Here is a 12,560-nt window from a genome sequence, read left to right as displayed (position 1 = left end):
GTAAAAATTTATGTATAAAAATTTGTTAAAATTGTGAAAATAGTAGATACAAATTCATAACTTTAAAAATATAATGGGTTCAATGCTAAACCCTTAAAAGTTGAACCCATATAGTTTATATTCTGAATTATCGTGGTTATTGCATTAAAAAGAGAATAGGGGAACTTCACATATAGCCATTTTTTAGGACTATTATTTAGGGATTTCTCAATACTTATTTTGTCTTAAAAATTAAATAAAAATCTTAATTTCAAGAAAATTCAGGACATTTGGCTTTTTCGTCTTTTTTTTCCCGTTTTTTTTAGCTGAGGGTATTTTGAAAACAGTATGTATATCGTTTGGGATAGGGGTGAGGTCTGCTTACACATTATCCTCCCCAAATTTCACTGGATCGTTATTGTTGTAAATCGATTAACTCAAATTCAGTCTATTAGAATCCAGTAAAATTTCTTAAATTCTCTTAACACGAACTCAAAATCTTTAAGAGTTAAAGAATTTTATCGATCTTATCATATTGTATGACAAAAAGAATATAACTCAATGTCTAAGGAAGAGAATACTGTCTTACTGATGTTTATTCTTTTTTAATTTTTTTGGTTTTGATCCAGTGGAAGCAAAATGGATGCAACTATCGGCCGGGGCGGATGTAACTCTATATCAATGGGTTCAATTGAACCTATAACTTTTGACATGAAGTATAAATTTATATGTAAAAGTTCACTAAAATCCCAACAAATTATAAATATAAACCCATAACTTTAAGAATATAATGAGTTTAGTACTAAAAATCTTAAAGATTGAACTCATAAAATTTATATTCTGAATCCGCCTCTGACTATCGGATCCTTGTCTTTAGTGGCATACAAAGCTCATTGGTATCACCTAAATAGCTTAAAAAAAAAAAAAAACCTCTGAATTGACCTCACGCTAAATCTTGAGTTCTCTATATTCATTCTTTCACGAAACTAATATAAATCACAATAGTTAATTAATTAACAATTTAAAATTTTTAAAAAGTTATTTACGAAAAACATAATAAAAAAAAACTTATTTGACTTTGTCGTTGTCTATGATGGGTCTAAGGATAGGAAGGGGTAGGCCTAAGAAATATTGGGGAGAGACAATTAAGCAGGACATGTCATTGCTTCAGCTTACCGAGAATATGACCCACGGTAGAAGGTGTGGAGTCAAGAATTAGGGTTATAGGTTGACTGATGGTAGTATGTTCCTCCTTACCATTAGTACTAGGACTATTTTTGTATTATCTTAGTCATGGTTCGTTATTATTACATGTTGTGTCACTCGCGCTCGTTACCATATTACATTGTTGTTATCATTGTTTGCTACTTGGTTGCTTTATCTTATCTCCACTTTTTTTTGAGCCGAGGATTTATCGGACAACCTCTCTATCTTTATAAGGTAGGGGTAATTAACTCTGGGTATACACTACCCTTCCCAAATACTATTTATAGAATTACACTAGATTTATTATAATTGTTGTTGACTCTTTAAATAGTAATTTGTTCATTCTTTTTGAAACAAAATATATATATATATATATATATATATATATATATATATATATATATATATATATTTAAGCTGTTAAGAACTTGAACAGCTTAACTGCCTCGCCTAAATTTTATTTTTCGAGAGTTTTAATTCTTAAAACTATAAATCCTCATACATGTAAAACATGTGATGTTTGATCAAGTCGTTCTCCAACTCATTGACCTTATCATCTCTTTATTACGTATAAACACTAGTCATTAGTCATTGGAGCCTTGTAACTATAATTTGCCTAATTATTATTTATAGTTACCGTTCAATTATTACCAGTCTGTATCACTTGTATTCAGATGCATAACACATACCTTTTGTATATTGAGAGTCGAACTGAGCGGGCGCTCTGACCAACTGAGCTACGAAAGCTTATTGATCTCTTGTTTCAGTTCAAAACAATTGATCTCTTGTTTTATGAATTTGCTATAAAATTCAAATATAACCACGATTGATAAATTTATTAAAAGTATAGCTACGCATGGTAAACACTATATATATGTTTGAAGTGTCGCATAATTTTCCCATAAATATTTGATCATTCTATAAAGGGTAGCCCAGGCTAGCCTAGTGTACAAGGTATTTCGCAAAAAGGTGTGATATAAACAACCTATCCTAATATTAGTATTAGTGGTTGTTTTCGTAACTCGAACTCGAACTCGTAACCTATAAATCACATTTTATGGTTGCTAGAGATGCCACTTTCAATGATGGACGTCGGCCCTTGTGTTAAAGTAGCAGTGAGTTTCGCTTAGAAATCAGAAGTTTTTAATTTCTTCTTTAGAGTCCGGTAGGTCAATTAAGTTGCCTAAATCTCTACCTTATTTGCTGCTCGTCTTTCATGATATCACTTTTGTTACGACCCAAACCGATGGGTCATGACGAATGCCTGAGTCTTACCTGTCGAACAACCATAAGCATGTGTCTAAGATATAAACATGAATTAAGTATATCATGTATAACATTTGTCAATAAACTGTTGAATCATGTGAATAACATACACGAGAAAACATGCCCAAAAGATATATATATATATATATATATATATATATATACACACGGAATACAGTAGGGCGAGCTGACAAAGCTGTTATGGACGACTATATATCAATATAGAAACCGACAAGGCCATATACTATCCAACTATACGTGATTGTTTACACACATTCAATAAAAGTGTACAATTATATAAAGGATGGGACCGGACCCATTATACCCATATATATACAAAAATATCGTACCAAAACCCAATAATAGCTCTAGCGAAAGGATTCCAGAAAGGCAATTGCGAGAGGTGTGAACTAACCTCTTCCTTTTACGGCCAGCCCCAATGCTCCCCTTCATAAATATCAAATAAAAATTTAGTCAAAACAAGACTCAAAGTTAAAATCTCCAAATCTGAACAGAAAGAAAAGTCTTGTCTTTCCAAGAAGAAAAACAATTACTAGTATTCCATTTCCCTAGAAAAGAAATCAATTTTGGCTTGCTGCTATTGGCTTCTTAATACTCTACTTCTTTCTATCTTGTGTTGTTCAAAACGTTAAGCATCTAAACAAATATAGCAATGGAGAAAATTGGTAAAAGATTTGAAGGGAAAGTGGTAATTGTCACAGCTTCAACACAGGGTATTGGTTTTAGTATTGCTGAGAGGCTTGCTTTAGAAGGTGCTTCTGTTGTTATCTCCTCTCGTAAACAGGTTTTATTTCTTCACCCAATTTTTTTTATTTTTTATTGTCCTTTCTTGCCAATTTTTGGAGAATTTTGCTAAAGTTTGATGCTTATTTCCCTTTCAGTTATCTTGTTGCATATACTCCATCCTAATTCCAAAATCAGTGGGAAAATTTGGCATATGAGGATAAGCTCATCTAGTTTTCAATTCGGATATTAATTTTCTTATTTTTTGTGAAATGAATATACACATGTAAAAGCTAGGTAAAATTACTATGAATTGCAGCTTTTTGTAGTTATATATGCATTTTGTACTAGAAAAATTGTGTCAAACAAAAGGCATAGGACCATTGTTTTCTTGTTGACTTTATGTTTTGAATTCTGGTGGAATAGAATTGCGATCCGACCACGAATGATCACGGTGCAACCCAAAATTGGGAAAAAATGGGAATCTGTATAGGTAGGGGAGGTTGAGGGCCGATATAGAGAGATGCGGGGGGCAGAGCCATGTGATATGGACTAGTGAAGAAAATATGGGACTTATTAGCCGTGCACGATCAGAGCGTGACCAGTGCGTGGTTGCATAGAAACTTCTAAGAGTTACGCAACTTGTCCCTGACCACTGACCATTGCGTTGCGTGGAGCAACTCAAAGAGTGGAGCGATCTTAAATCTGAACCCTCTTACTCTCTGTCCTAGTTTATGTGTCATACTTTCTTTTTTTGTTTGTCCCAAAAGAATGTCATATTTCCTTATTAAGAAACAATCTAATTACATTTTAACCTTAATGAGATGATTTGTACCTACAAAAATGTTTATTCCTTGTTTTAGACTACAAGTTTTATTTTCTTAAACTCCGTGCCTTGTCCGCAACATAAATTGGGACAGAGGGAGTATATTTTTTCTTCTATTGAGAGGCTTATTGGCTCAATTGGTTCGGAAAACACTTGGAGTATTTAAAGGAGATTGTAATGGGGGATCTCATGCACCGTTTCTTTTCTTTCATAGTGGACAACTCTCTTCAGCTTATTTCCTGTTCTCAGTTTTCTTTGTGTGTGATTGTGTGCTATTTAACCACCGGTATTTTGCAACTTTTTTCTGGATGGAAGTATGTGTATCTGTCTATTCTTGCTCTCTTTGTCATGCTGGATTTGACTTGAGGTATTGTATATTCATTTTACAGAAAAATGTAGATGAAGCAGTAAAGACACTTAGTGATCGAGGAATTGAAGTCTTTGGTTTAGTATGTCATGTGTCAAATGCACAACAGAGGAAGAATTTGATAGAGAGAACCATTCAGGTATGAATGATACTGTGCACTGTACCACTGTTCCGGCCTGACCCTTGAATTGAAATTTAAAATTGTAACTTCGGTTCAGAATTTTGAATCAATGGGGTCTTTTAGGTCTATTGGTGTTTGTAATCTTCTTTAGCTCATATTCGGACCAACTGAAACTGATTTAATTTATATGTTTTAAGTCTAACTGTAACAAACTCTTTAGCATGCGAAGCAATTACTTGTAATTCACCTTTCTCTGTTGTTTTTCGCTTAAGGGTGTTTCTAAGGAGTCTAACCATTGAATCAAAGGTCCAGGTGCACTGGTGCAGCTATTTTCCTGAATCAGGTGGATAAGAATAGGTCGTAGAGTCTCTGTACATAATCTTTTATAGGCAAATGGTTCACAAAGTAGTAGTTTCTCTTATCTTTCTAATTATTAGCAAGTGCAAATAAGACTTAAATGATTGAAAAGGGTCATTGGGTGAAGAGATTTTAGGACCTAAAAGAGAGCTTCGATAGGCTCTTGATTTAGGAGGCACCTGTTTCAGAAAACATATCTGGGAATAATTTTTCGTTTTTGTAAAAACTGAAGAATGTTTCTCTAATGACGTTTCTTACACCTGTATTTTGAACAAACACCACTTAGTTATCAGTTCATGTACAGGTATTAGGCACATTTCATCAAGGTTCTTAGGTATCTTATTGGTTTATCTGCCAGATTATGCTTACAGCCAAAATCACATAAGATCAGGTACAAGATATGTGGTTGCGCTGCAGGAACGCAATGTCACTATTTTGATTGCACAAATAAAAGCTTTATCTATTCTCAAACCCCGTAATTTCCATATTCAGCAGGGTATTCCTACTCTTAATTTTCACAATTCTTAAATTGTTAAATCTTGATTGGGATCCCGATCAGTGAGAAAAGTTGGAGTATTTTCCGTTATCCTAGTATCTAATCTCCTCATATCAACACTTCTTGGTCTGTGCTTACATCTCTTGGAGGTCAAGCGTTTATTTGTTTCCTTGGGAATGGTTTTTAGATCTAAGAATTTCTTTAAGGCTAATTGCACGTTTTTTCTAACATCTAACTACGAAAAATGAGTAGTCAATGCTGTTTTATTTCGTATCATCCAGCTTTTTTGATATAAATTTGTAATTTTCCAGAAATATGGGAAACTAGACGTCGTCGTGTCAAATGCTGCTGTCAATCCTTCAGTGGATGCAATACTAGAAACTAAAGAATCGGTCCTTGACAAGCTGTGGGATATCAATGTCAAAGCCTCTATACTATTACTACAAGTAAGTTGATGAGAATAAAATGTTGCAAATGCATGTTTTACTTCCTGGAGCATTTATCGAATACATTAAAGGATACTAACTATTTGTTCTTTATCACATCTTTCCATTTATTTGAAATTCCTCTGTCCAAATGCTTACTTTTTCATGTTTTGGCCATTGCACATAATATTCTGCTCTTTCTGTCGCTTATATAGGACGCAGCGCCTTACCTTAAGAAGGGTTCGTCAGTTGTTCTGATTTCCTCAATTTCTGGTTACTCACCACCAGCTTCCATGGGTATGTATGGGGTGACAAAAACGGCGCTTCTTGGACTTACTAAGGTGCTAACTTTTTAAGTTGGCATCCTGCCACATAAGTAACTATGACCTATTAGCTTTTTTCTAATTGTCTTGTTTGATACCAGGCTCTAGCATCTGAAATGAGTCCAGGTACTCGTGTAAACTGTGTAGCACCGGGTTTTGTACCTACACACTTTGCTGATTTCATTACACAGAATGAACATGTGGTAAGTTCTTATTAATTTAAATCTCTTACTCAATGATAAAACAAGATGAATATCCATTGTTTATTTGTTAACTAATTGCTGATTGTGTATAGAGGAGAGAGATTGAGGGCAAGACATTACTCAATAGGCTTGGAACAACACAAGATATGGCCGCAGCTGTTGCGTATTTAGCTTCTGAAGACGCTGCTTATGTAACCGGAGAAACTCTGGTTGTCGCTGGAGGAATGCCTTCCAGACTTTAACCTCTTGATCGTGGTGCCTCTCGTTCTGGTTTTAGCTCCCTTGTGTCACTCTCGGAGGACATGCTTATGGTGTTGAAAAATAGAATATTCTAAAGCATTCGCTTTTGGATATTTGCCTTTGTGAGCAAATGAAAGTGTTTACTTTTCTCATTAGTAAAATGTCTGATAACATTGTGAACACTGGGGTAGAGTGCTATCCCATTTACCCTTTACCGTTACTTCAATGCATTTTATAAATTACTACCTCCTTTAGACATTCTTCTTTCCTTTTATCTTTCTTGAGTCGAGGATCTACCAGAAACAACCTCACATTTCTCTGCCTTCCTATAAGTAGGAGTAAAGACGTAAGATCGGCATACACGCTATCCTCTCTAGACCCCCACTTATGGGAAAGCATCGACATAGGTGATAAACTCTTTATTAACAGGTGATAGTTGAGACACGGAGCTAATGAAATGAAGAGTGTAATATTACTGATACAATTACAAGAGAAGCTTAATGCTTATAATAATATAGAACTCATTATTTTACAGAGGAACCCCACAGCCGAATGTGCATATGAAATGAAAGCTAAAGCCAAAATATGAACATATATAAATACCTTGATAGTTTATGTACATAGAAGTATCTAAAACCAAACCAGAAATGAAATATGCACGATACAACACGACTAGCTGCTTAAGGTAGAACGCTTTTTCCTCCTCTTCCTTCGCGATCTCTGCTAAAATAGTGAAAACGTGGGAAAACTAACTTCAGACGTCTACCATCTTCAGCTTTCCCTGCTGATGTTCCCTGTTTGATGTTACACTTGAATCTTTGCACTGGCACAACCAAGGAGGTTTTGCTGTCCCCACATTGCCATCTGATTCACTCTATCGTCATGACTCATCAGAAATCAAAATTGAAACTACATGAGCAAACTTATACAGGGATCACATCTGAATTCTGACTGTCATCACATGTTAAGATGAGGCCTTCAATGTAAGTAGGGAGAAGGCAGCGAGTCCACTGACAACCTGTTGAAATAGGCTCCGCTGGTGGAACAATCATTAGGACATTCTCATGGCGCCTTACAACACCCATGACGCTTACAGTGCTCCCTTCTTTGATGTAGCTGTCATTAGGAGCAACCACAAAGAATGAGCCAAGACTCGGAAGGTTGTCACAAAATTATGATAGAGGCACATAAATATGAAAGCCCATGTGAAATCATCTGTCAAGTTCGTGAATTGCAAGATAAAACCACAACTTACCCTTCTTTGAGGCGCATTATGCGGTCATCACTTGAGAGGCTCCGATCAGCAAGCCAGCGCAGGAAGTTGGGAGACAACTCTTTGTTACTCTTTGTTACATCAATAACTGTTGTCGGCTTGACAAATGGGGCAACTTTTGCTCCATAACCTGCCTTCACCATAGCTCTTAATCCCGACTGGAAGTCTGAGATATAGAAATCAGCTACATATTTCTGTTTTCAAGAGGTAAAAGCAACCATGAATCTTCAATTGGAGTTTTAGGACAAACGATTAGGAGTTAGGCCAATACAGAATCACAAGGATTAACACTACAGCAATAGCCATGTCAACAACCATGCAAAAGCTAACCAGCCGAAGCAGAAGAGTTAGCATATGATGAAGCTTCTGATATTCAAGTCTAATAGTTAGCATATGATGTTGGTCAGGCCTTTTGATATATTCTATGAACTTGTAGAGATTAGCATGTTATTAGTTATTCAACCTTGAATATTGACAGTCCATGGGCCCCGCATGCCCCGGCTCCCAACCTTTCAGCTCTTAAACCTAATACAACTTTATTCAAGTTCCTACATGATAAGAGTACAAATGCTTTGGAATAAATTGGAAGCATTACAAAGCTCTCACGGGGACAAATTGAAACAAGGACCAACAGCAAGTGTATTTTTGCAATTGTGTTATAAAAGAATAATGTGATACTTGAGATAAAATTCCGAGATGGGCAATACCAATTCATTTTTGCCAAGCAAGCCTGGAAATGCTCAAATAGTAAATAAATGCAAACTAACCTCCGAATGCCTGCGTCCCCATGAGAAGCAACGGTGGCTAGGATGTGCAGATTTACCACCCCAACCTTTGTATTCATACAGTTCTGTAGAAGCATATACACATCTAGGTATCTGCTGAAAAGAAGTTTCAAGTGGGATACTTCCACAAGTGACAACCTACACAAAACAGTATATTATACTCTTCCTATTATTCTAGGAATGGAAGAAATTTAAATGTGGAAACTTAGATGTCTGAATACAACCAAACAGCATGTTATAACATATTCAAAACAAACATTAATAACTGTGAGGTAACTTTCTGTATGGTTTTCTTCCAAATGCTCTTCAGTGTGTAAGAAATTTTGTGAATCCATAAATCCAGTGAAACAACACATAAAATTGTGCTTAGGTACGGGTGCGTATATCCGTCACGGGTGTGTATATAAAAGTCAGTTTCAACATCACATAAACTTTTAGGATTCAGGGAACAGACCAGTACATTCTTGTTGAAAATTAACTTATATTTCTTGTCAACAATGTAATTTAACTCAATTTTTATTTGATTAAATGACCAATGGTTGTTATATAATAATGAATGACTTGATTTTTTTACATTTAATTAATTAAATACTTATCGATAATATTTTTATAATCGTGGTGTCTGGCCAACTTGGGCGCACCTCGACTAATTCCATAGGATACCTGCTACCTCCCACCAGTAACAGGTACCAGGTAACTTTGTCCACCAATGTTTGGACAGATGGGAAGAAATCACGTAGTATTTTTGACTCCGTTGGAATTTGAACTGGGGACCTCATGATTCTCAATCCACATCATTGACCACTAGGCCGCACTCTTGGGTGCAAAATAATAATTGATAACAAATAATTGGGGGCGTTTCGAAAATCGAACTCCAGTCCTCTCGCATAGATTTTTAATTTAATGAATATACACAGTTCGCTAGCAACTACTCACCCTCATCGACGGGTGCTAGGAAATGCAACTTGCATTTTTGGAGGATCGGACACGGGCGCGAACATTTTTAAATGACCTGAGCAACATAGTATCTATCCCTTCCACACCAAATTAGGTTATCCCCTATATCCTCCTACAACAACTCTGTCCCATTAAGAACTTCGAAAACCTTTAGGACATATAAAGGTTTGTCCTGGGATTGATAGGGATTATTATCCCACATCCAATGTGGGACAGTTAATACCAATTTTTTGGTATAAAACTGATACCAATATCAGCCAATGGCCTAATAACCATTACCAAGCTTGGGATAGATGAAGTACCAAATTTTATCCCAGGATTAGTATCCCTATCCCGGTAACCAAACGATCCCTTAGAGTATCCATAACTCAGGCCTCAGCAGCCAAGATTGGAAACCCACAGATAAAAGGTGCACATAACCCTTCTTTAAGCAGAACCTGGGTTAGTTCAAGAGCATGGTATCTTTAACTCAAATTCAAAACACAATAAAGATCCTCACAAACAGAATCTCACTCCAGAACATAGCAAACTTTACCTTTGAAGACAAGATGATGAATGACAGTCTTAAAATCATGGATCTACCTCTAATTAAAACCATCGTCGCCACGTAATAAGCATGCCAAATGTTTGCACAGACAAAATCTCATTCCAGAACATAAGGTAATCTACACCTCCAAGGACCAAATGGTAAATGGCCAGTCTCAAAACTAGCATCAGTACCATCCTACAAAACTACTCCCTCCGTCCCAATTACTGTGATACTCTTTCCTTTTCCTTATTCCAAAAAGAGTGACACATTTCTAACTTTACCTTAATAATATGATTCATAGCCATAGAAATATTTGCCTTATTTTAAACCATAAGTTTCAAAAGTATTTCTTTCTCTATTGAATCCCGTATCCAATCAAACACCCCCACTTAAATTGGGATGGAGTGAGTATTATGTACTAACTACCACCTAATTACAAAATTATAACTAAAAACAAGAATTAGAAACATCAACCTCATCACATCACACTCAATATTAAGAATGAAAATTTAAGAACTGATATAAGCAAAGCTAGTAAATGTTTGCGAAATTACCCCAGTGACCTTGACATATTGACCATCAACGGCACCTCTAAGCTCAGCATCAGGATATCTTTTCAAAAAACCCAACAACCCTCGTTCTTTATACCCAAAATTCCACAGTAAAATCATCACCATTGGAGCTAAAACACCCGCTATCGCCACGAGAATCATCGCCTTTTTAACCGCCACCATTAGAAATGCACCCACCACCAAACCCATCAACACTACCACTAAAAACACCCACATTGTTACCCTTGAAACCCTGAATCCTAGCTTTATCACATCTCCCAAGCTCGTAACAGCAGAACCGTACACAACTTTCTTAAACGAACCGGTGGGCTCGAGCGGGCCGGATCGCCGGCTCGCATTAGTACTCAACGGGCCAGATGTAATGAGGCCTGTAGGTTGAATCGGAGTCATAAGCTGACCGGAGGAAGACGATGATGATTTCCTAATCGGGCCGGAACTTCCGGGTTTATGGACCATAGGGCCGGAATTCGGGCCGGATCTAACAGGTCCGCTGTTGTTGTGCTGTGAAGATGAGGACCTTGATGAGGGTTTGAGAAGAGTTGGTGGTGGGCCAGGAGGACCGACGCCGTACATCTTCCCCAACTCGCCGGACTTCTTGACGTCGCCACCAGTGTACGGCACGGCGCGGGAGGCCATTGTGGGCTGACGTTCCTTGAGCTGCTCGGGTCGACCCGAGACGATTAACCCGTTGCTCAGCTGGTGCGACCCGCTTCGAGAACCCATTTTGGGTGAGAGGGAGTGTATGTGTGTGTGTGAAGTTGCAGAAGGAGAGAGTTGAGTGTTAGAGTAAGTGAGTGAGGAAATGGAGGTGAAGGGAAAGGGGAAGTGGCAAAAGACGAAAAGGACCTGGAGATTAGTGATAATGACGGTTTTGTCCCCTGTCCCTAAATTGCATTACAACGTGCGCTGTCTGTCCATTCTTGGTGTGTCGGCTATTTTGCGCGCTCTTAAGATTTAAGTTATATAATATTATTACAAAATTAATCCTAGCTAATTTGAGTTAGTGGGCGTTTGGACATAAGAATTCTAATATTTCTGAAAAAAAAAAGTAAAAAACAAAATTTAAGTAAAAATAGTATTTAAAAATTAGAGTTGTATTTGGACATGAACACAATTTTAGGCTATTTTTGAATTTTTGTGAGTGATCAGAAGTGGAATTTGAAAAACTGCTTTTGGAGTTTATCAAATTTTCGAAAAAATTTCAAAATTTATTTTCAAGTGAAAAAAGAAAAATTTCCATGGCTAAATACTGATTCGGAAAAAGGTAAAAAAAATTCGAAAAAAGTAAAGTTCTTTTTTATGGCCAAACGAACTCTTAGAAACTAAGTGAATATATAATTTATCACCCATTTTCCCTTAAATTTTATGTGATTATATTAGATTAGGCAATGAATTTAAAATGTAAATTTGATTTATGTATACTATTATAGACTTGGAAGAAAATTTTAGAATAATAGTTGAAAATTATCTTAATAGAGAACCTATCACATTATAGTTCAAAATTTAACGATTCAATAAATTTATTGTTAAAAGTTAAAAATGTTATAAGTATTATACGGAGTATTAATTAAAATCATATTAATTATTTTGACGCATTTATAATTAAAAACATCGTCGGGTAAATAAGTTGAAGAGGACGAAGCATTTTCTATTTACGTTGTTAGTAGAAAGCCAATGACGTTAGACAGCAGATCTTGAGTTGACAGTTGTTACATCAATTTTTGTTTTTTTATGAAAATTAATTAAATAAGCCTTAATTTTTTATATTTATTTCCATCTCCTTGACATTTTTTCTCTTTTATTTATTTCTGTCGGTGGCAAATAAACTATTGGCATCTCTAGGTTTTGTCATGTGAATAACTTAGCCAAAGGTTCTCCTATGTATTATACT

General features: G+C 36.0%; 2 protein-coding genes across 2 annotated transcripts; one reads left to right on the top strand and one right to left on the bottom strand.

Moving 5' to 3' along the window:
• The first annotated feature begins 2,809 nt into the window (after positions 1-2,809).
• On the top strand, positions 2,810-6,811 carry LOC104232378 (tropinone reductase-like 3). Its single transcript, XM_009785568.2, has 6 exons — positions 2,810-3,256; positions 4,411-4,527; positions 5,674-5,808; positions 6,003-6,128; positions 6,212-6,313; positions 6,406-6,811. The coding sequence occupies exons 1-6, from the start codon at positions 3,125-3,127 to the stop codon at positions 6,553-6,555; spliced, it is 762 nt and encodes a 253-aa protein (XP_009783870.1). The 5' UTR covers positions 2,810-3,124; the 3' UTR covers positions 6,556-6,811.
• A 195-nt stretch (positions 6,812-7,006) lies between these two features.
• Positions 7,007-11,467, bottom strand: LOC104232379 (uncharacterized membrane protein At1g16860-like). Its single transcript, XM_009785569.2, has 4 exons — positions 10,652-11,467; positions 8,594-8,749; positions 7,809-8,020; positions 7,007-7,669 (listed from the first exon to the last, which is right to left on the bottom strand). Exons 1-4 carry the CDS (start codon positions 11,390-11,392, stop codon positions 7,477-7,479), a joined length of 1,302 nt encoding a protein of 433 aa, XP_009783871.1. The 5' UTR covers positions 11,393-11,467; the 3' UTR covers positions 7,007-7,476.
• Between the last annotated feature and the right edge of the window lie 1,093 nt (positions 11,468-12,560).

The sequence above is a fragment of the Nicotiana sylvestris genome, chromosome 4 (genome assembly GCF_000393655.2).
Source record: "Nicotiana sylvestris chromosome 4, ASM39365v2, whole genome shotgun sequence".
In the NCBI taxonomy this organism is placed as follows: domain Eukaryota; kingdom Viridiplantae; phylum Streptophyta; class Magnoliopsida; order Solanales; family Solanaceae; genus Nicotiana; species Nicotiana sylvestris.
This window is presented reverse-complemented; position numbering and strand designations above follow the sequence as displayed.

Excerpts from the sequence above, each read along its gene's own strand:
- LOC104232378 (XM_009785568.2), top strand. The coding sequence starts at position 3,125 with ATGGAGAAAATTGGTAAAAGATTTGAAGGGAAAGTGGTAATTGTCACA. Across the intron at positions 4,528-5,673 it reads TGATAGAGAGAACCATTCAG|AAATATGGGAAACTAGACGT; the intron begins GTATGAATGATA and ends GTAATTTTCCAG. Across the intron at positions 6,129-6,211 it reads CGCTTCTTGGACTTACTAAG|GCTCTAGCATCTGAAATGAG; the intron begins GTGCTAACTTTT and ends GTTTGATACCAG.
- LOC104232379 (XM_009785569.2), bottom strand. The coding sequence starts at position 11,392 with ATGGGTTCTCGAAGCGGGTCGCACCAGCTGAGCAACGGGTTAATCGTC. Across the intron at positions 8,750-10,651 it reads AATATGTCAAGGTCACTGGG|GTTGTCACTTGTGGAAGTAT; the intron begins GTAATTTCGCAA and ends TGTTTTGTGTAG. Across the intron at positions 8,021-8,593 it reads GGGGACGCAGGCATTCGGAG|AAATATGTAGCTGATTTCTA; the intron begins GTTAGTTTGCAT and ends TCTTGAAAACAG.